Source organism: Corvus cornix, chromosome 15, assembly GCF_000738735.6.
Source record: "Corvus cornix cornix isolate S_Up_H32 chromosome 15, ASM73873v5, whole genome shotgun sequence".
NCBI classification, from domain to species: domain Eukaryota; kingdom Metazoa; phylum Chordata; class Aves; order Passeriformes; family Corvidae; genus Corvus; species Corvus cornix.
Genome location: NC_046345.1, coordinates 12,289,041 through 12,308,012, shown reverse-complemented (window position 1 = coordinate 12,308,012; position 18,972 = coordinate 12,289,041). Strand labels below are relative to the sequence as shown.

The following is an 18,972-nucleotide window of genomic DNA, read 5'->3' as shown; positions in this document are numbered from 1 at the left end:
CTGGATCTGGGGAGCCCTGAAGTTTGGGAGTGTTGGGTAAAACAATTCCTCCTGGATCAGCTGGAAAACCCACCAGGACTGGAGCACACAGAGCAGGGACAGGCCTGGGGGCTGATGAAAGCACAGCTCCAATCAACACGAGGATTTTGATGTTGATTGGGAAAAATGTCCATGGAAGAGATGGGAGTGGGAATTCCTTGATCTGTCAGCGCCAGTGGCCTCAGAAGGTGTCTGGGAGCGTGTCCTGGCTGCCATCAGCAGAGCAGCCACTGTCCCTCCCCGGTCAGTGGAGCCCCTCAGCATTCCCCAGGGCTCTTCCCCTGTGCCAGGCTGGGGCACAGGGACGCACATCCAAGCTTGGAGAGAGCAGGCACAGCTCCCACTCCAGAGCATCCCACAGCCCCTGGGGGTTCCCCACTTCCCACCTTCTTGGGGGCAGGGTTTCCCTTGCTCCAGGGACTCCCAGCCATTCCCAAAGAGGAGCCACCTGTCCTGCATGTGGAAGTGAGGATGGGACCCGGGCTGATCCTACATCCTCCGAGCCCAAGCCCTGTGCTCCTGCTCTCCAGCAAGCCCAGGGCTCTCACCTGGAAGGATAAAACAATTCTTCAGTTGGACCTCGAGCTCCTCCAGGCTCCAGCCAAGACTGTTTCCAGGCTGCTGTCCCATCCAGTCCCTGCTCCTGTCAGAGCTGGGTCCCAGGATGGGGCTGACGGTCCCATGACAATTTGCCATCACATCCCGAGGTGGGAGCGCTCCAGGCGGGATTTGGCTGCAGGTAGCTGGCTCCTGCCTGTGCTCTTCACAAATCTGGACCCACCACCTCCCTGCCCAGCCAAACCTGGAATGCTCTGGCAGCGGGATCCCTCCTGGACAAGCCCGCTGCCGGAGAGCTGCCTCCGGGGATGCTGCTGGACAGAATCCCCCCTTGTCCCTGGAGCTGCAGCACCCACCTCCCTTCCTGAGACAGCCAAGGGCTCACCCCACCCCTTCCCAGCAAGGAGAGATGACTCAAACTCTCACTGTGGAGAAACCTTGGGATATTTTCCCTCCTTGCCCCTCGCCTCCAGCACAGCAGGAGCAGGGCTGAGGGAAGCTCCCCAGGCTCTCCATTGGGAGCTCCAGCACCCGGACCCAGGCAGGGTCACACCCTGAACTGATCAGGAACAAACACGGCACAAACACCCGAGGAAATTAAAGCCTGGATCCTTCTGCAGCCTGGATCACAAAGCCCAGCATGGAGCTGGACTGAGAGCAGGCAGCAGCGACCTGAGGGGATGGATCCTACCCTGGGAAATGGGGAATGTCTGCTCCAGGTGACAACAGACAGCCCCTGCGAGGGGCTGGAGCTCTGCTGAGCAGGGATCCCCGTTCCAGAGGCAGGGAGAGAGCCACGGGAGTGGCTCAGCCCACGGGAGGCTGCCGGGGGAGCGGAGCAGGAACACGACACACACAGGCTGCAATGGGCGGGGGGAGGGTTTATTGATATCAAAGTGAGTATAAATAATCCTTCCCGGAGCAGAGGCAGCCAGCCAGCCCCAGCCAGGCTCTGGGGTGCCACTGCCTCAGCCCCACTGCAGGTTGGGGGGCACCGGCCACCCCCCGGGCGGGGGGGCCTGCAGGGACGGGGGCAGCTCCTGCACTGGTGGCCAGCCCGGAGGGTACTGGAAAGGCACTGGTTTCTCAGGAAGAGCACTGCGAGGGAAGATGGAAAGGGATGAGGTGAGAAGCAGCGTCTCAGTCTGACACCAAGGCCATGCTGGGCTTCCCTGTGCCCCCCCCAGTAGCCCCCAAAGAGAAGGGGCTGGCAGAGGAGGGTTTTGGTTATCACCAAATGGGTTCATTCACCCCCTCATCCCAAATCCAGCACCAGAACAGTTGTGTGACCATTCCCAGCCTATCCAAGCAGTGCTTCCTAACACAGCGTGTGCCGGTGAAAACTCAGGTGGGAACACTGAGGTGAGAGGCTCTGGGGTGGGGGAGCAGCACAGCCCCCCGAGAGGGGCTCAGCAGGGCTGGTCCCAGCCCCTCCATGCCCACTCCTCACACAGCTGAGCTGGGAGAAGAACAAACAAAATGAGCAGATGTTTCTTTCCGAGCAGCCCGGATCCCGAGCCAGCTGTGCACTTCCCGAAGGACAAGGACCCCTCGGAAACAGAGGAGCTGCCAAACCAGCGGGGTGTGCTCACCAGAGGACCCTTCAGCAGAGGGAAGAGGCTTCTCCCCCGCCCCACAGCCTGGGAATCACTCTGTCCCTGCCCCTCTCCCTCAGCTTTACTGGTCGAGGCCACTGCAAACACCACACTGGGATGAAGGAGTGCAGGAGCAAGAAGCATCTCTCTCTTGCCTCCAGCTTGACCGGGGCACGTTTAAATTCATGGCAAATGTACCTTTTCCATTAATTCCCAAGTGCAGGAAGCTCATTTGTTCTCTCACACAAGCCCTGACAGCAGCCTTGCAGCTTCTCAGGCCTCTACCTCCGATCCTGATGAATCTTTTTAATTGTTATGCCAGAAGAAACCTAATCAAACTCCTTTACATAACCCCGGGGAGAAGCAGCACCCTCCTCTCCCTGCGGGGCCATGGCCCAGAGCCAACTACAGGAGTAGTTTTCCAGGAGCATTTTCCAGGCAACTAACACAGAGCAAAGTCACTTGGTTTAAGGTTTATCCCCTCAGTGGGGATTCTCCAGAGCCCAGGGTGAGGCAGGACCATGAGGACACACACCAGCCCCTCCAGGCAGGGATATTTGGTGTCATTCCCTCAGCACTGTGGCTCAGGCACACGGTGGATACGGGGCAGAGGGAATGCTGCAAGGTGGAGCAGCAGAGCCATCACCTAATGAGCTGTTCCCTGAGCAGCGGGACTAATCAATAGGGAGGATGCTGCCTGGGTACTCAATTCCCTGGGGTCTCATGAGTTACAAGTGCCCTATCAAAGGTTTACCTACAGCTGGAGCGTTCCCTATGGCTGTCCCACATGGATTCTCCAGTGGCCAGCAAGGTCAAGAATATTTCCTTTCTGAAGGTGTTCATGGGATCCCTCTCCTCTACCCACTTCCACACTCATGGAACTTGTGGCATCTCAGAAGCTTTGAGGCCTTGGACCCTGTTCTGATGGAAATCCACACTGCATGTTTCCTTTGGAAATTGGTAAAAATCAATCCCATGAAATGAGGGGCTGGAGGGCACAAGGGGAGAACAGAGATGATCAGGAGAGGCGTTGGCAAGGCTGGAGAGAGGAAGGGAAGTTCCAACAGTTGGTGTTTAGTTCCTGTAGCAGATGGTTTCTGAGGCTGCAGGGACAAGGAGGCTGGAAAAAGAGCAACAACCCTGGAAATTTGTTTTGTGCATCAGGGACCAAGTTCTGAAGGTCTGAACATTCCTGTGGGTATGACCAAGTAGTTCTGAAGGTCTAGAAATTCCTCTGGGAATAGTGATGGCTGTCTTCTGTTAAGAGCTGATCTACCCCAAGTTCCAGGGATTTACAGGCAGGATAAACAAAATGGGGCAAGTGATGTGTAAGGGACAGGAATGTGGGCACCTCTGCAAGGCCAAGGGCAGCCAAGCCGAGGGACGGAACAATCCCAGAGCAACAAGCTCAGACAAGCACCAGAAGGAAGATCCTGCCCAGTCCAAACACAGAGAGGACGGGAACAAACAGAGAAAGAACAGAAGAGAGATTTGGCACCTGCCCAAATGTCATCCCATTAAGTCTGCGGCACAGTCAGGTGAGCGAAGAAACAGCCAGCACCCGAATCCGAACGGATACTGTGAGGAGGAGCCAGCTCCACCCTCCCTGGCAGGCAGGGGATGGGGGAGCTGTCAACAGATGAAAGCAGGCTCCTGCCGCTGAGCCCCGGGCGTTAATGAGGCAGCACAGCACCGGCTCTGTCCTCGCAGCTGTGTCTGCGCACTCCGCAGAGAGCAAGGGGCACCCCTCTGCTTGCGCCCCAAGTGTGTCCCCTGTGCACACATCCCTGACAGGGGCAGCCAGGGCTGGATCTACACACGTGCCCCTCACGAGTGCTGGCTGGGTGTTGGCACCTCTGACCCCCTGCACCCTCCGCTATCCCAGCCCTCCTGTGGGATCCCCCTCTGCTGGGATCCCCTGCATGATCCCCAGTCCCCAGTACCTGTTACTCTGAGCTGCACTCAGCCTCTGGGCTCTCTTGTCCAGCCAGTCCTCGATGGTGCCAGGAGGGATATCTGCTCCCTCCCTCTGCAGCTCCTTCAGCCTTTTCTCTCCTGCTTGAGAGAGAGATTGAGATCAGAGAGGGCTGGATCAGAGGGAGGGCCATGAGAGACAGAGCCACCAGGCCCTTGTCCTTTCACTCCATTAAACCTGCTGCTCATTACCCTGCACAGTTTACAGGGTGGAGAGAGTGTGCACCTCCTCCTCCTCCTCCTCCTCTGCCCTCCTGCCATCTGATGCTTGGAGCCATCCCTGGTGACAGCTCCAGCCAGGCAGAGCAGGGGACAGGAGCTAAGCCAGCACGGTGGCAGTTTGGGCACTGAGGGGAGTCTGACACCTCTCCCCCGGGACTGATCACCCTCATCCTCGCCTGCAACAGCCTTGGCTGGCCCTAAGCCGTTTCCAGAGCCGTGTCCCTCCAACTGGCAGCAGTGACTGTGCCACCCCTGCCCTGCTAGGTGGGAGTGACAGGGACAGTGTTGGGATCGATGCAGCCTTGGCAGCTCGGGAGAGTCTCGGGAGGTTCCAGGTGCGTGTTCCAGCCGGCAGACGGATCCCGGAGCTGCTGTCAGGGCTGGTTAAGGAGCTCGCTGCCTGATGTGTCCCCAATCCCTGCACAGCCCAGGCAGAGCTGTCACCAGCCCAGGGGCAGAACCAGGGCAGAGAGAACCAGGAGACACGTTCCTGCATTTAGAACCATGGAATGGTTTGGTTGGAAGGGACCTTAGAGCCCATCCAGTGCCACCCCTGCCATGGGCAGGGACACCTCCCACTGTCCCAGGCTGCTCCAAGCCCCAATGTTCAACCTGGCCTTGGGCACTGCCAGGGATCCAGGGGCAGCCCCAGCTTCTCTGGGCACCCTGTGCCAGGGCCTCCCCACCCTCAGAGGGAAGAATTTTTTCCATACATCACAGAATTACAGAATCAATTAGGTTCTGGAGAGATCATTGAGTCCAACCTATATCTAACCTCTTTCAGTTTGAACCCATTACTCCTATTTCTCATGCAAGTTAGGAATGAGGAAGGAAACCAGCAGGAAACTTCTGCTGTTTACTGAATCAAGATTTCAACCCCTCCAGTCACTCTGGAAGGGCTGTGTGGGGCAGGTGCCCACAGGCACCCCCCGGGGAGAAGGCACAGAGCCAGCACGGCTGCCCAGTTAGCAAAGCTCCCCAGTTGCCCCCAGCTGCAGGGAGGGAGCTGGTGGTGAACAGGTCTAGCAGGAGTCCTGACACAGCCACACTCCTGCCAGCACATCAGGGATGAGGACAAGCCCCCAGTGATCCCATCTCCAGCCTACTGGAAACTTCCCACCTAACAGAACAGGGAACTCAGAAAACCAAACACCAGTGATGATAAAAAGGAAGCAGAGGCAGCTGCGTGTCATTCCCTCTGCCCCACTCATCCATCCCTCCGGGGGATCCCTGATCCCATTCAGGGATCAAGGTGCCTGCAGCCATGCCCTGCAGGAGCCTGCTTCACACCCACCCATATGTCACACGTTTAAGGAAAATATTATACCTTTGCAGACAGGGTGTGAAATTAATAGTGCTTGGGCAGAGTGAAGGATCACTTCATCCTACTGGTGGCAACCAATTATTCATCTGCCTGTTGAATACTAATTGGGATGGCAGGGATGTGCTACACAATGAGCAGCCAGATGGATAATTTGTCACCCAGCCTTTTCAGCCGCTGCTGCTGCTGCTGGGTGGGGTGATGATGTGCCCAGTGCCACCACAGCCAGCCCACTGTGGTCCTGATGTCTGGGTGCTGCTCTGAATCCGTCGATAAGGTCAGAGAAAGGAATGTTCCAGTCTCCCACAGTTGTTCCAAGGATCTAAGCCCCAGCAGAGCTACCTGGGGTGAACCCGACCAACAGGCCAGGTGGGGGAATGGGGAAGCAAGAAGCTCAGCCTGGAGAGCTGGGCACTGCTCACACTCAGGGTTAGACTCACCTGGCAACCTTGAGCATCTTAGTTCCCTTTGTTCCACGTTTTTCCACCTCCTGAAGCACATCCCACCTCGGCAAGGGTACAAGCAGTGGCTGTGAGAGGCTTCAATGAGGCAGGGAAGAAAATCACAGAGAAAAACCTCTCCCACCTCTCTGTACCACTGCAATTTCCTCTTCTTCCAACTCCCAGGCCCAACAGAGAACAGAGCATAAACAGCTGAAGCTTCTCTGTTCAGAGCAGGGAGCCCCAAGGTACCACACCAGGGATGGGGCAGCCACAACTCAAGGTCCCATCCAGAAAAGTTCACTGGATGCCATGGGACCACTCCAGGCTCACCCTGCCCCAAATGAGGCCTCAGGTATCCACATCAGAAAGACATCCAGCTGTCTCCCTGTTCTCACAGCTCCAGGAGCTGCTGCTCCGGTGCATTCCAACCCTCAGGCTCAGAAATACGGTAGCAGGGACAGGCAACTCTCCAGCTCTGCCCACCTTGCTGATGTCCATGTCCCTCTGGAGCACACACATCCCATCCAGGGATCACCGAATGCACCCTGAGATTGGAAATACTCCCTGAATGCCAACAGATATTCCAAGAAGCAGCTCTGAAAGGCCTTTACCAGCCCCTGCTCCCCACAGGTGGCCGTGCAGCCGGACAGGTGTGAAGGTACTTCCTCCTCCTCCTCCTCACTGTGGTGTTTGCTTCAAAGTCTAATTACAGCCCATTAAAAGAGCATCTGTAGTCATGAAATGCCTCTGATGATGCCAGAGTGGGGTCCACATTTATCTTCTCTCCCCAGGCAACTTTTCCCATGGGTTTTCTTCTTGAAAAAGGCATTGCTGTATGAGAGATGGAACCCCCAGTACGGGCAGGTCACCCAGCAAGGAGATGCACAGGAGATCCTTCAGCTCCATCCAGCAAAGAGACGCACGCACAGGGAATCACTCAGCTGCCTCCCTGGTGGATGATGTGGAACCCCAACTCCTCCGGAGCACAAGAACAGCACCAGGGCGTGGCTGAGTTGAGGCTGAGGAGCCCCTGCAAGAGGAGCAGCTGAACAAGCAACCGCGCTGCAGCCGAGTGCCAGCGTTCCTCCCGCTCCCCGCCCAGTTAAACCAGTTGACTCCAGCCACCCCAGCGGGGTCCCTCAGATCCTTTCAACCTCATGGCCATCCTGCAAACACTCACCCAGCTGTGCCCTCCCCTCACAGCCCTGGCTGGCTGGAGGCACCAGAGCCCAGCCAGGTCGATCCCACCCGCACCGGGGACACGGATTAGAGGGGAGCCAATAACTCCGAGCAAGGAGATGGCAATTTGACAGTGACTTTTCCTGACATGACTGTACTTAAAATGACAGCCTGGAAGTGTCTGGCTGATGAATGATGCAGCAGATGCAGAAGGCTAATGCTTTGATGGGGGAACAGCTGGGAATATGAGCTTGCTCCCTGCTGAAGGTGTAAACTGTTGCTTCTTGATGAGGATATTCTACAGGGTGCAGAGATGCTGACGCCTAAGTAGGCCAGGCTCCAAGCTGTTCTAGAACAGGGAATCATCCAGAATTTTTCCTACTTAACCCACAAAACTCACACAAACGACAGGGTGGACTCCCAGCATTAAAAAGGCCAAATGTTAAGGATAATGTCACGTTTCCTTTGGCTGTGATAAAAATGCTTCGGTATCAAGGTGAGTTCACTGACACGGAGCTACCAACACCAAACACTCACAGGGACTCAGGGACAGGTTCAATATTTACATGATAAAAAAGTGCCATCACGGTTCAGCTGGGTTAAAAAAAAGTCAGACAAGGCTTTGCCTGCACCACAGCAGAGGAAAGGGGGTTAAGCAGCACAGTGGGCCCACCAGAAGAGCGTCCCCCACCAGCCTGGCCACCCCCAGCATGGTCAGCCCAGGCTTGGGAAGGCTCTGGAGCTTCCAGCCTCTCAGCTCATCTCAAATCTCTGACCACCCCTGGCTCCAAACCTGTCAAAATCTCACACTGGGTCAGTGAGAGACAGCCTGATCCAGATTGCTCCAATCCCGCTGGCTGCGGCTTGGGATGGCTCTCACGGCACAGAAACCCTGAGACTGAGTGGGAATGCACGTGGGACATTACTGATGGAGGATCCATCAGTGTGAATTGCACACCCTGCCACACGTGAGCTTGTCCTCAACTCTGCCCTCAGCCCCAGCACCTGAGACACACGGGTGCTTTGGCAGCTGAAGGGGTGCTGAAATGTCCCTGTGACTCACCAGACAGCATCTGATCCTTCCATCCAGTCTGTTACCTCTCCTCCACCAAATCCCTCTGATCAGAGTCTGTGTGATGCCCAAAGCCACACCAGGAGAGAGGTGAGCAGGACTGAATTCTCCCAGCAAGCACCCCCTGTCCCCCAGCCATCGCTCCTTCAGGGTTAATCAGTAAATGAAATGTTTGACTCCAGAACACAAACGCAAGGTTTCCCAGTAATCTCCCTGGAATTGGCTCTCAGCAGCCAATCCTGCACTTACACAGACCCGTTTGACACAAGTCAATACTCAGTAACAAGTGTAATTGGCAAGGAAAGCTGCCCGAGCGCAGAGGAGCTGCCAGCCTTCCCTGCTCCGCTCCAGAGAGCTCCCACTTCCCCTGCAGGAACAGCCAGCGCCTGCAAATGCTACAGGTTCCTGTGTCTGTCACTCTGTGCCACCCTCGGGAGCCCAGCAGAGGGGGGTCAGGGAGAGGCTCTGGCTGCAAGGTGACTCTGGGAAGGGCTGGAGCGCTCCGTGCCCGCCCTGGTTTTATCGACTGCCAGTGGCGCTCAGAGATTGATTCAGAGTCACCTCGGGGGCTCACACACTGACTCAGCATGGCCTGGAATAGCTCTGTGCTGCCTGCCTGCCTCCCCCTGGCTCCCCTGAGCTCTTCCTCCCCAAATGGGATCCCTCTGAGGGCCAGGAGAAGCTCTACCCCACGCACTCTCCCCCATCTCACATCCCACACTTCCAACACTTCAGCCTGGCTTTGCCAGACTCTTGGCAAAACAACAGCTGGCTCCAGCGAGGATGTGGGCATGAGAGCTGCTCCAAGCTGGGCTGCACTGGGACACCAGCTTGGCGAAGGGATCCTTCTCTACTCCACACTGTGAGGCCACATCTGGGTGCTGTGCCCAGTGCTGGGCTCCCCAGTACAGACACAATGGGCATAAACCAAAGTAAAGGAATTTCCGTTAGGAATTTCTATTTAAATATTTAAAAATATATACATTTTTATTATGAACCTAGTCAAACAGTGGATCAGGTCAGCCACAGAGTTTCCAGCCTTGAGATATTCAAAATACAACTGAGCATCCTGCTTGAGTTCACCCTGCTTTCAGCATGGTTGGGATCAGATGATCTCCAGTGGAGATTTCAACCGCTCCACAAGTTCTCACCAACACCTCACTCAAACTCCCTGGAAGTGTCCAAGGCCAGGCTGGATGGGGCTTGGACCAACCTGGTCTAGTGGAAGGTGTCCCTGCCCATGGCAGGGGTGGAATGAGCTGAGCTTTAAGATTCCTTCCCACCCAGCCCAGTCTGTGATTCTGTGATTTTCCTTAACCACTAAAGTAACAACTCCTATGGAGAAAACACAGCTACCACCTCTTTTCCCTAAAAGAAAAGTAGTTCCAAGAATGGAAGTCCCAGAATGAGAAAAAGTTCAAAAGTGCTCTGCAGACTCCCAGCAGGGAGCAGCTGCCATCCACCCTCTGCCCACTCTTCACTTCCATCCAAAGCCACCCAAGCAGAGGCTGTTTCTGGATCCAGGACCCCTTTCACAGCCCGACAGCAGGACAGCTCTTCCCACCAGCTCTTCCCACGGGTGGAAGCAGCAGCTCCCTGGTAATAGCAGCAAGGTGGGGGGAAATCAAATCCATAAATTTAAGGGGATGTGATGTACCAGTGCCCTCTGCTGCTGACAGTTTTTATTCCCTGACTGAACAAAACCCCGAGGGCTCACGAAGCCCACTCCAAACTCTTGCTGCCAAGTGGTAACAGCACTGCTCAGCTCCAGGTTTGTGTCTGTGCCAGCAGCTCGAGAGCAGGCAGCATATGACAAACTGCAGCACTTCCAGGCTCACACAGCACTGGGGAGCAGGAGGGAGGGATCCACGCTTGGCTAGCTCTGTGCAGGCAGCAGGGGATCACAGCCTGCACGACCCACCCCCCCCCGCAGGACCCCCCTGCAGCAACTCTCCCTTCAAGGAGATCCCTGGACATTGCCTTGTTGGAGGACTCACCTTGAACCTGGGCACTCAGCTTCTCCAGGTCCTGCTCTGTCATGTGGGAAAATCTGCAGTTGGACCCAAAATCACACTGTCCTGGAATGAAATGGTGAGATTTGAAAATTCTATTTCAATTTCAAAATCCTCTAGATTAGATATTAGGAAATATTTCTTCACAGAAAGGGTTGTAAAGCATTGGAATGGGCTGCCCAGGGAAGTGGTGCAGTCACCATCCCTGCAAATGTTCAAAAAAATGTGTGAATGTGGCACCTGGGGACATTGTTTAAAAGTAAACATGGTGGTGCTGTATTGACATTTGGACTTGGTGATCTTAAAGGCCTTTTCCAACTTTAATGATTCTGGGAAAAGCCACAGAGTTCCATGAGAACCACCCACACGAGGTCCCTGTGCAGGCAAACCCAGGCTCCATCACACCTGAATGCCAGACACAGGCCCAAACCCCTCCCTCCAGCCTTGGGCTGGCTCTGGAAGGAGCTCCTGGAGCCAGGTCCTTATCTCCACCTCAGAACTGCTCACCTGTTTGCAGAAACTTCCGACAAGGTTTCTTGGTCTGCTCCTCCTGCAGGATAGCAGCAGCATCTGGGGAGACAAGGGATGAACCCAGGTAAAGATCCTGGGCACAGCAATATCCCATCGTGTCTGGGACCAGAAGGAAGCAGAGGGACACCCAGGCAATGGTTTCACAGCCAGTTTAGCCCATTCCCACCACACTCCTCAGGCTGGTACTAACACACCTGGAGCTGTGTGGTGAGACAGGTCAGAGCCACACACAAGGATTTCACCTCTGAGACTGCTTGAGGCAGCAGCATCAAGTGCTCAATTCGCAGGCACACGGAGTGTATAAACCATCAGTGCTGATTTATCTTCTATTCCCACTCCCTCCCCTCATCCATCACCTCCCCAGTCCCAGAAAGGGAGCGGCAGACAGCTGGGAGCACCCACCTCGGAATAAGTCGTACCAGAGTCTCTTAGCCCGGAGATGCTGCACTCCATTGAGGTGTTTCTTCCTGTTGTGCAGGTTGTCCTGGAAGGATCTGTCACAGTAGTCACAGAAGTACCTTTTCCCCATCTCTCTCCTGGCAAAACAGCATCAGCATGTCCTGGAATCTACCAGGCAGCTCCTCGGCGCCCAGCCATGGGAATGGAGGATCCAGGATTTACAGTGCCTGCTTCCAAAGGAGGAGAACTCAAATCACTTGGGGTTGGCAGACAGAGAAAGAGGTGAGACCCAACAGTTTATATCCTTGTCCATCACAGACTGCTGGGGCAGGATCTGCTGCCTGTACATGGGAGAAAAGGCTTGCATCTGCATTTATCTCTGTCACCCAAAGCAACAACAGCTCTGCTGGAAGGATTCTCCTTCCCTGAGTTCAGACCACATGAAACAGAGAGCCAAAGGCTCCAGGCAAGGTGCAGCACAAACCATCCAAGGTGCAAACAGGAGGAGCTGGAGGTGCTGGGGACCTTTGACCACAACCTCCACGAGCTGACACAAAAGAGGAAGGAAACTCCCTGGTGTCCATCTCTGCAAAGCGAGGAAGAAACTCAGCAAAGCAATTTATTTTATCCTCAAACATAAAACCAAAGCTCACCTCACCTGTCCTGCAGGTGGGAAGCTGCACTACAAGCACTACAGGACATATTTCCTACAACCCACTGAGCCACCTGTTTTTTCCTGTACATCACGGATTGCTCTCCTCATCCTCCCCAGCCTCTGGCACCAAGGTTGAGCACAGCACTAAGATCACAACAGAATTTGGGAGCTCCCACCTGGGCTGGCCGTGGAGCCACTGGCAGTGCAGGTGAGATGAGCCTTATCCTTCAGGCACCTGCCCCCATTGGATGTCCCTGCTGGAGGTACAACAGACACCCTGAAGGAGCTGCAAGCTCTCTCCCGAGGGATATAAAAGCACCTGATGAGTGGCAAAGATGGATGGACTGGGAGATAAACTCCAAAAGCAATTCTCCAGGTTCTGACACTTTGACAGCCGAATGCATTTTAAAAATGGCATGGAGACTGGCATGAGAAATAAAGATTTTATAAATAAAACGGGTCTGGAATCAATCACAGCCTCCTGGCCAATTCCTCTGGCTCAGTAGGAAGAGCAGAGCACCAGGCAATCCCTCAGAGCCCGGCGTGCCCAGCTCAGGCAGGGCTGCCAAGCCTCCTGCCAGACATCCATCCCAGCACGAGCACCAGCACCACGCTGCCTTCCCTCCCCTGCTCACCAGAACTGCTGCTTCGAAATCAAACCCCACACCACGAGTTAAAGCAAAGCTGCATTCGATGGAAAGACCTTCTGAGATTTTTAAAATTGGATTGAAAACCTCCACACCGAAGGTAAAATGTTCAGATGGTCCAAGTGAACTGGAAATTTCGTGTTGAGGTTCTTTCCTTGGGGGGTGAGGATTGGCCATGCCCCAGCTGCGTGTGCTGGGACCCCAAACCCTCCACGCCCTGGGCTGATCCCAACTCAGCTCTGCAGGGCTTGAGGTCTGAAATCATCCTCCTCCAGCCCAAGAATCCAAACCCAAGTGTTGCTTAATGAGCACGGAGCCACAAATTCCCTCAGTCTTTACATCCCTGAGTTTTGGAGCCAGATTTGCAGCGCTGTGGTGGGGCTGCTGCAATTCAGAGGGAACATATCCGGCCCACTGGCAGGGGCTGCTTTTAAATACTGAAAAATCCCTGTTCCACATGTTATTCCATAGTCTCCCAAAGTTCCTGGTGACACAAAAAGCTCCCTGTCTCAGCTGCTGACTCCTGCACTCCATCTCTGCAGAAGAGAATGCTGCAAACAGGGAAAACAAATGAGATTCTGCAGTGGTCCCACACAAGTTTCCTGAGATCTCCCAGGGAATTCTGCCTGCGGAAGCCCAGCAGCAGCCAGCCTTTGAAATCGTATTTCAAACTTTCTCTTTCATCACCCCGACAGCAATAATTGCAGAAGCTCCTTCCCCCTCCTCCCCCAACACGCAGGGCAGAAAGCTCCTGCAGATTCCAGACAGCCAGATCCCACATCCCACAGCTGCCTGCTCCCAAATTCTCCAAGCAATTGCCATTGCAGGGGACGGACGGAATGTAAAAAGCAATTAGAGGAGTATCAGATTCTCCCTGAGACCTCCCCCTTCAGTGATTATACCCAACACTTATTCCCAAGGATTCCACTGCACGGATACCTTGCTGGGTTCTGCCAACTCTCTGCAGCACCAGCACTTCCCAGCGCTCTGCGAGTCCAGAGGAATAAAAAGCTGCTTCTGAGCAGCACCAACCTATTTCCATCTCCCCAAACGGCTCCAGCAATAAACAAAGAGCATTATTCAGCTGAAAACGGAGATGGTTCCTAATTAAATCCATCTTAGTCATTATGAAATAAAGTAAATGTAGCTGTTCTATAAAGAACTGCCTCAGCTTGGCCGTTTCCTCTCAGCATCTCCAGCCCCTGATTTGCAACTGAATCAGGGCGCTCAGACCTGGACCCACCGCAGCCATAAACGCTTCCAGCCAGGCTTTGTGCCAGCTTAAAAGCCTTCCTGAATAAATGCAAATACAAAAAAACCCACCCAGGGCTCTGTGTTGTATGAAAGTGTAACAGAAATGCTGTGCTGTGCCTCCTGGAGCCCTGCTGGGTGAGCAATGCCCTGTTGTGAGGCACCTCCAAGGTGTGTCCCTCAGCCTTGGGACAGCTCCAGCCAAGATCTCATGTGCACCATCCTACATTTTCCCTTCTCCAGCTGCTGCCAGAACACTCCACGCTGCTCTGAATCAGCTGCAGATTTTATCTGGGACTCTCCGGGGTGTTTCACCGGGCAGAGGGAGGAAGGTGACCCCGGAAGGGGCACAGACTCCTTTGTCCGAGGCGAGCTGCTGCTCTCCACACCAAACCCCGAAGGTGCTGCTGGGCCGTGACCTCAATTTCCTGCTTTCTCACAGCCCGGGCTCGGGGCCATTCCAGCCACTTTGGATATCCAGACAGATGTGAATTAATTAAATCCAAGTGTCAGGCTTATGATACTCAGCTGCCAATTTAAACGGGCTCAGATCTGTGGGGAGACTTGGAACGGCAGCAGAGTGTGCCAGCACCTTCCTGATGACAGAGGAACAGATCCTGCTTTCCATCACACCCAGAGGAAATCATGGAATCATGGAGTGGTTTGGGTTGGAAGGGGCATTAAAGCCCATCCAGTGCCACCCCTGCCATGGGCAGGGACACCTCCCACTGTCCCAGGCTGCTCCAAGCCCCAATGTCCAGCCTGGCCTTGGGCACTGCCAGGGATCCAGGGGCAGCCACAGCTGCTCTGGGCACCCTGTGCCAGGGCCTGCCCACCCTCCCAGGGAACAATTCCTGCCCAAAATCCCATCCAGTCCTGCCCTCTGGCACTGGGAAGCCATTCCCTGTGTCCTGTCATAGACTCATGGAATGGTGTGGGTTGGAAGGGGCCTTAAAGATCTCATTCCAACCCCTGCCACAGGCAAGGGACACCTTCCACTGGAAATCCAGAGCTAAGTTTGGGATTAACACCAACCTGACCATACACAAACCATCCTGGTGGCAGCAATTAATGGGCGACTGGGGGAATTTGTCTTAGATAATCCAGAGCAGTTACATTTGAAAAATAACAATTGAGTTTTTCTGAGCTCTGCTCTGTGGTGACCAGTGACAGAACCCAAGGGAACGGCTGGAGCTGTGTCAGTGCAGGCTCAGGCTGGAGAGCAGGGAAAGGTTCTTCCCCCAGAGGGTGCTGGGCACTGCCCAGGCTCCCCAGGGAATGGGCACGGCCCCGAGGCTGCCAGAGCTCCAGGAGCGTTTGGACAGCGCTGCCAGGGATGCCCAGGGTGGGGTTGTTGGGGTGTCTGGGCAGGGCCAGGGGCTGGGCTGATGATCCTGGTGGGTCCTTTCCCACTCGGGATATTTTGGGGTTCCAAAGGGATAACACTACCCACAGAAATGTGCCAGGCACCCTCCAGAAAGAGCAGACATCTTGCCCTAACCCAGAAAAATTCCATGGATCCCCACAGTCACCGTATGAGGGAGCAAACATAAATAAATCAGGAGAAATGACTCTGCAGCCAGACCTTGTGCTACTTCTGAGTGGGTGAGACAAACAAAACAACAGAGCAGCGTCACTTGAGGGTCTGCTCTGGAATTTCATGTAGATACTCGTTTAACAACAGCCCTGTGGGCAAACAGCTTCAGTGTTAGGATTCCCCTGGCCCACCCCGATCTGTTCTGCCTTCCGAAATCCAAATTTACCTCTCTCCCACCCGTGCTGGAGTCACCCCGGGGCTGCTCTGCCCTCACTGATGTTAAAAAGAGAGAAACACAAAGAGAGGGCAGCAAATGGGAACGTTCCCACTTTTGCTTTGCCACATGGGGCCAGGTCCCACTCTTCCCGAGGCCTCTGGAGCAGCTGTCAGACGGTCCTTTGGCTCTGGCACAGGGTGCCCAGAGCGGCTGTGGCTGCCCCTGGATCCCTGGCAGTGTCCAAGGCCAGGCTGGACGTTGGGGCTTGGAGCAGCCCGGGACAGTGGGAGGTGTCCCTGCCATGGCAGGGGTGGAACTGGGAGGAGCTTCAAGGTCCCTCCCCACCCAAACCATTCCATGATTTATGAGCCCCACACCCCTCTCCTACTCCCCCCACACTGACACCAACCACCCCTTGCAACCCCAAGCTGCAGAAAACACCCCAAATCCCCTCCCACGCCCCCGCCGGGAGTGAGCTGAGAGCAGTGACCGCAACCCCTTTCCAGTCCCTGTCACCCTTGCCCGGACACGCCGGCAGGGCAGGGCAGGGCAGGGCTGGCCCGGAGTGTCTCTGCCCCCCCAGCCCCGTCTGGGTCCCGCCCCAGCCCCACCCGCGGCCGGGCCGGTTTCACCGCACAAAGCCGGGCAGAGACCCCGGGGTTGCCCAGCGGAGGCCGCTGAGGAGAAGGCGGGAGAGCCAGGACGAGCGAAGCCTCACAGGGAGCCCTCACACGGACCCCTCACACGGAGCACACCCGCCACGCTCACCCACCTCCGGCCAGGCCCGCGCCGCGCCGCCTACAACTCCCACAATACCCCACGGCAAGGGCGCACGCGCAGATCACAACCGGCACATAGCGCGGCCTACAACTCCCAGCATGCCCCACGGCGCGCCCAGCACTGCGTCTTAATTACAGAGCACCGCCTACATCCCCCAGCAGCCCCCGCCACGCGGCGCAGGCGCGGAGCGCGCGGCCAAGATGGCGCTGCTGCGGCAGGTGTACGGGTCGCTGTTCCGCCGCACGTCCACATTCGCGTTGTCGGTCGTGCTGGGCGCGGTGCTTTTCGAGCGCGCCTTCGACCAGGGTGCGGACGCGCTCTTCGAGCGGCTCAACGAAGGGGTAAGGGCTGGGTAAGGCCCCGCTGGGGCCGCCCGCGCGCGGGCCCAGCGCTGAAGGTCAGGGCGGCCCCGCTGGGCCCTGCGCGGGCCTCGGCCCCGGCGCTCGCTGAGGGTCAGCGCGGCTCGGCCGCGCCCGAGGGGGCTCCGCGGCTGTCGTGGCGCTCGGTGGTCGGGGCTTCTCTGTCCTTGGGCTTCTCTGGCCGCTTGGAAGGGGCGTGCAAGGGGATGGGGAGCGGGAGGGGTAAAAGGAGCTTGTTTTGTGCTCTGTAGAGCCCCGGCTTGGCCGATCTGCCCTTGGCAGAGGGAGGGGATTAGGGCTGGTGGCCTCGGGTGTCCCCAGCGTGAACCTTGGGTGAAAGGGGTCAAGTCGTCCTTAGGTTCCTGAGTACAGCAGTGACGGGATGATGACTGCAGGATACTGAGGCAGGCTTGGGGGAGACCTTAGATCCCCATTGAGTGCCTACAGAGGCTCCAGGAAGCTGGAAAAAGGCTTGGGACAAGGCATGGAGTGCCAGGACAAGGGGGAATGGCTTCCCAGTGCCAGAGGGCAGCGTTAGATGGGATATTGGTAAGGAATTCTTCCCTCTGAGGTTGGGGAGGCCCTGGCAGAGGGTGCCCAGAGAAGCTGTGGCTGCCCCTGGACCCCTGGCAGTGCCCAAGGCCAGGCTGGATGGGGACAGTGGAAGGTGTCCCTGGCCATGGGAATGGCACTGGATGAGCTTTAAGGTCCCTTCCCACCCAAACCATTCCATGGTTCTATGAATAGGGATGTTCTGTGCATCCCTTATGTGCGGGAGCAGAACTGCCCTCTCCAGTCTGGGTGGGAATTCAAGACCAGGGGAAGGGGAATCTCTGCAGCTTCTTGCCTGTCCAGATTAGAAGCCAGGAGCCCCCATGTGCATCCTGTGTCCCCCAGATCCAGTACAGGACTCCATCACCGCGGCTCCAGGCAGGATAATTTGGGTTTTGGATTTTGTTATCCCAACACCACTGAGAAGCTGCCTAAAATATCTTGATTTTTTTTTCCTGCTTGTTTTCCACACAGAAACTGTGGAAACACATCAAGCACAAGTACGAGAACTGAGAGCTCAGCAGCAGGAGCCAGCCTGGGGTGGCTGCAGGCACTGCAGGGATGGGTTCAACCTCCTGAAACTGGGAATGGATTCCTGATGGAACAACTCCGAGCCAGCTACTGTCAGCCACCTCCTGATATGATGTGAAGCAAGATGGACTCAAGGAGTTCTGCTGCTGTACTCAACTCAGTGTGTTCAAATAAAACTCCTGGTCCTGTCTTGTGCCTTTGTGTTCACCTCACTCATCCTTTGGCCTCTTTGTGACTCCTCCTCCTCTGGGAGGTGGAGCATCCTTAAAAGCCCTGATCCTTAGTTCCAAGGCACTGTCAGGAACCACGATGCCTTAACATGGATTTGAAAGCACTTAGCTGTGGTTCAGTGACAACCCTTGGCTTCTGCCTGGGAAGGGTGAGAAGCTGTCTGCTTCTTCTGGTCTGTCCACAGGAAAGGGGCTTAAAATCATTCCCAGCACCGTTTGTAGCTCAGATCTGATGGAGGTTCCTGGCCTGGCCCCTTTCAGAGCTGCCCTAACAGGGAGGAACGTGCTCTGCACTTTGAGCAGGCTGGGTGTGTCCAGCTCTGCTGGGCTGAGAATGGGGACCAGGTGTAACTTTCAGAGAGGAGGTGGATCCCTTTCCTAATTATTCCTGTGCCTTCTGCCTCCTCACATGGCTTGAGGAGCAGAAGTGATGTCAGGTTTGTGTGTCACACACCTGCCTCCATCCCACCTGACCCCAGGGAAGGTGCTGGAAAGGGAGAGGGATCACTTGGTGCCCCCCAGCAGCTGGCTCAGAGGAGTCATGGAATAGTTTGGATGGGAAGGGACTTTTAAGATCGTCCAGTTCCTCCCCCCTGAACCTTCTCTTGCCCTGAGCAGAGTCATTCCCCTCTCCCTGAAGAGCCCAGCCCTGCCTGACCCTGTCAAACACTTCTTTCTACACGGGAAGGGAACTCTGGGCACTGCCTGGGGTAATGACTCAGTTAATTCCTCAGCTCTCAGGTGGCTGTAGGGAGATCTGGCTGAGTGACTCCTCTTCCCACTTTCCCAGCCCAGCAGCCCCATCTCTCCCTCCTCACTCCTTTTTCAGTAACAGGAGGGATTTCAGCAATGGCTGAGGCAGAGCCCA

At 55.7% G+C, this 18,972-nt stretch overlaps 2 protein-coding genes across 4 annotated transcripts; one reads left to right on the top strand and one right to left on the bottom strand.

Moving 5' to 3' along the window:
* Window positions 1-1,458: 1,458 nt before the first annotated feature.
* Window positions 1,459-16,501, bottom strand: ZMAT5 (zinc finger matrin-type 5). 3 transcript variants are annotated; one of them, XM_039561241.1, is made up of 6 exons: window positions 16,425-16,501; window positions 11,349-11,572; window positions 10,923-10,985; window positions 10,401-10,481; window positions 4,136-4,247; window positions 1,459-1,695 (listed from the first exon to the last, which is right to left on the bottom strand). In XM_039561241.1, the coding sequence occupies exons 2-6, from the start codon at window positions 11,473-11,475 to the stop codon at window positions 1,566-1,568; spliced, it is 513 nt and encodes a 170-aa protein (XP_039417175.1). In that variant the 5' UTR covers window positions 11,476-11,572; window positions 16,425-16,501; the 3' UTR covers window positions 1,459-1,565. The 3 variants fall into 3 exon arrangements, with proteins under 3 accessions (XP_039417175.1, XP_039417176.1, XP_039417177.1); XM_039561242.1 differs by having other exon boundaries at window positions 11,349-11,575; window positions 16,425-16,473; XM_039561243.1 differs by lacking the exon at window positions 16,425-16,501 and adding an exon at window positions 16,306-16,397.
* A 93-nt stretch (window positions 16,502-16,594) lies between these two features.
* On the top strand, window positions 16,595-18,069 carry LOC120410854 (cytochrome b-c1 complex subunit 9). Its single transcript, XM_039561244.1, has 2 exons — window positions 16,595-16,773; window positions 17,818-18,069. The coding sequence occupies exons 1-2, from the start codon at window positions 16,633-16,635 to the stop codon at window positions 17,854-17,856; spliced, it is 180 nt and encodes a 59-aa protein (XP_039417178.1). The 5' UTR covers window positions 16,595-16,632; the 3' UTR covers window positions 17,857-18,069.
* The last annotated feature ends 903 nt before the right edge of the window (window positions 18,070-18,972 follow it).

Excerpts from the sequence above, each read along its gene's own strand:
- LOC120410854 (XM_039561244.1), top strand. The coding sequence starts at position 16,633 with ATGGCGCTGCTGCGGCAGGTGTACGGGTCGCTGTTCCGCCGCACGTCC. Across the intron at positions 16,774-17,817 it reads TCGAGCGGCTCAACGAAGGG|AAACTGTGGAAACACATCAA; the intron begins GTAAGGGCTGGG and ends TTTTCCACACAG.
- ZMAT5 (XM_039561241.1), bottom strand. The coding sequence starts at position 11,475 with ATGGGGAAAAGGTACTTCTGTGACTACTGTGACAGATCCTTCCAGGAC. Across the intron at positions 10,986-11,348 it reads CTGGTACGACTTATTCCGAG|ATGCTGCTGCTATCCTGCAG; the intron begins GTGGGTGCTCCC and ends TTGTCTCCCCAG. Across the intron at positions 4,248-10,400 it reads GCTGAGTGCCCAGGTTCAAG|GAGAGAAAAGGCTGAAGGAG; the intron begins GTGAGTCCTCCA and ends TCTCTCAAGCAG.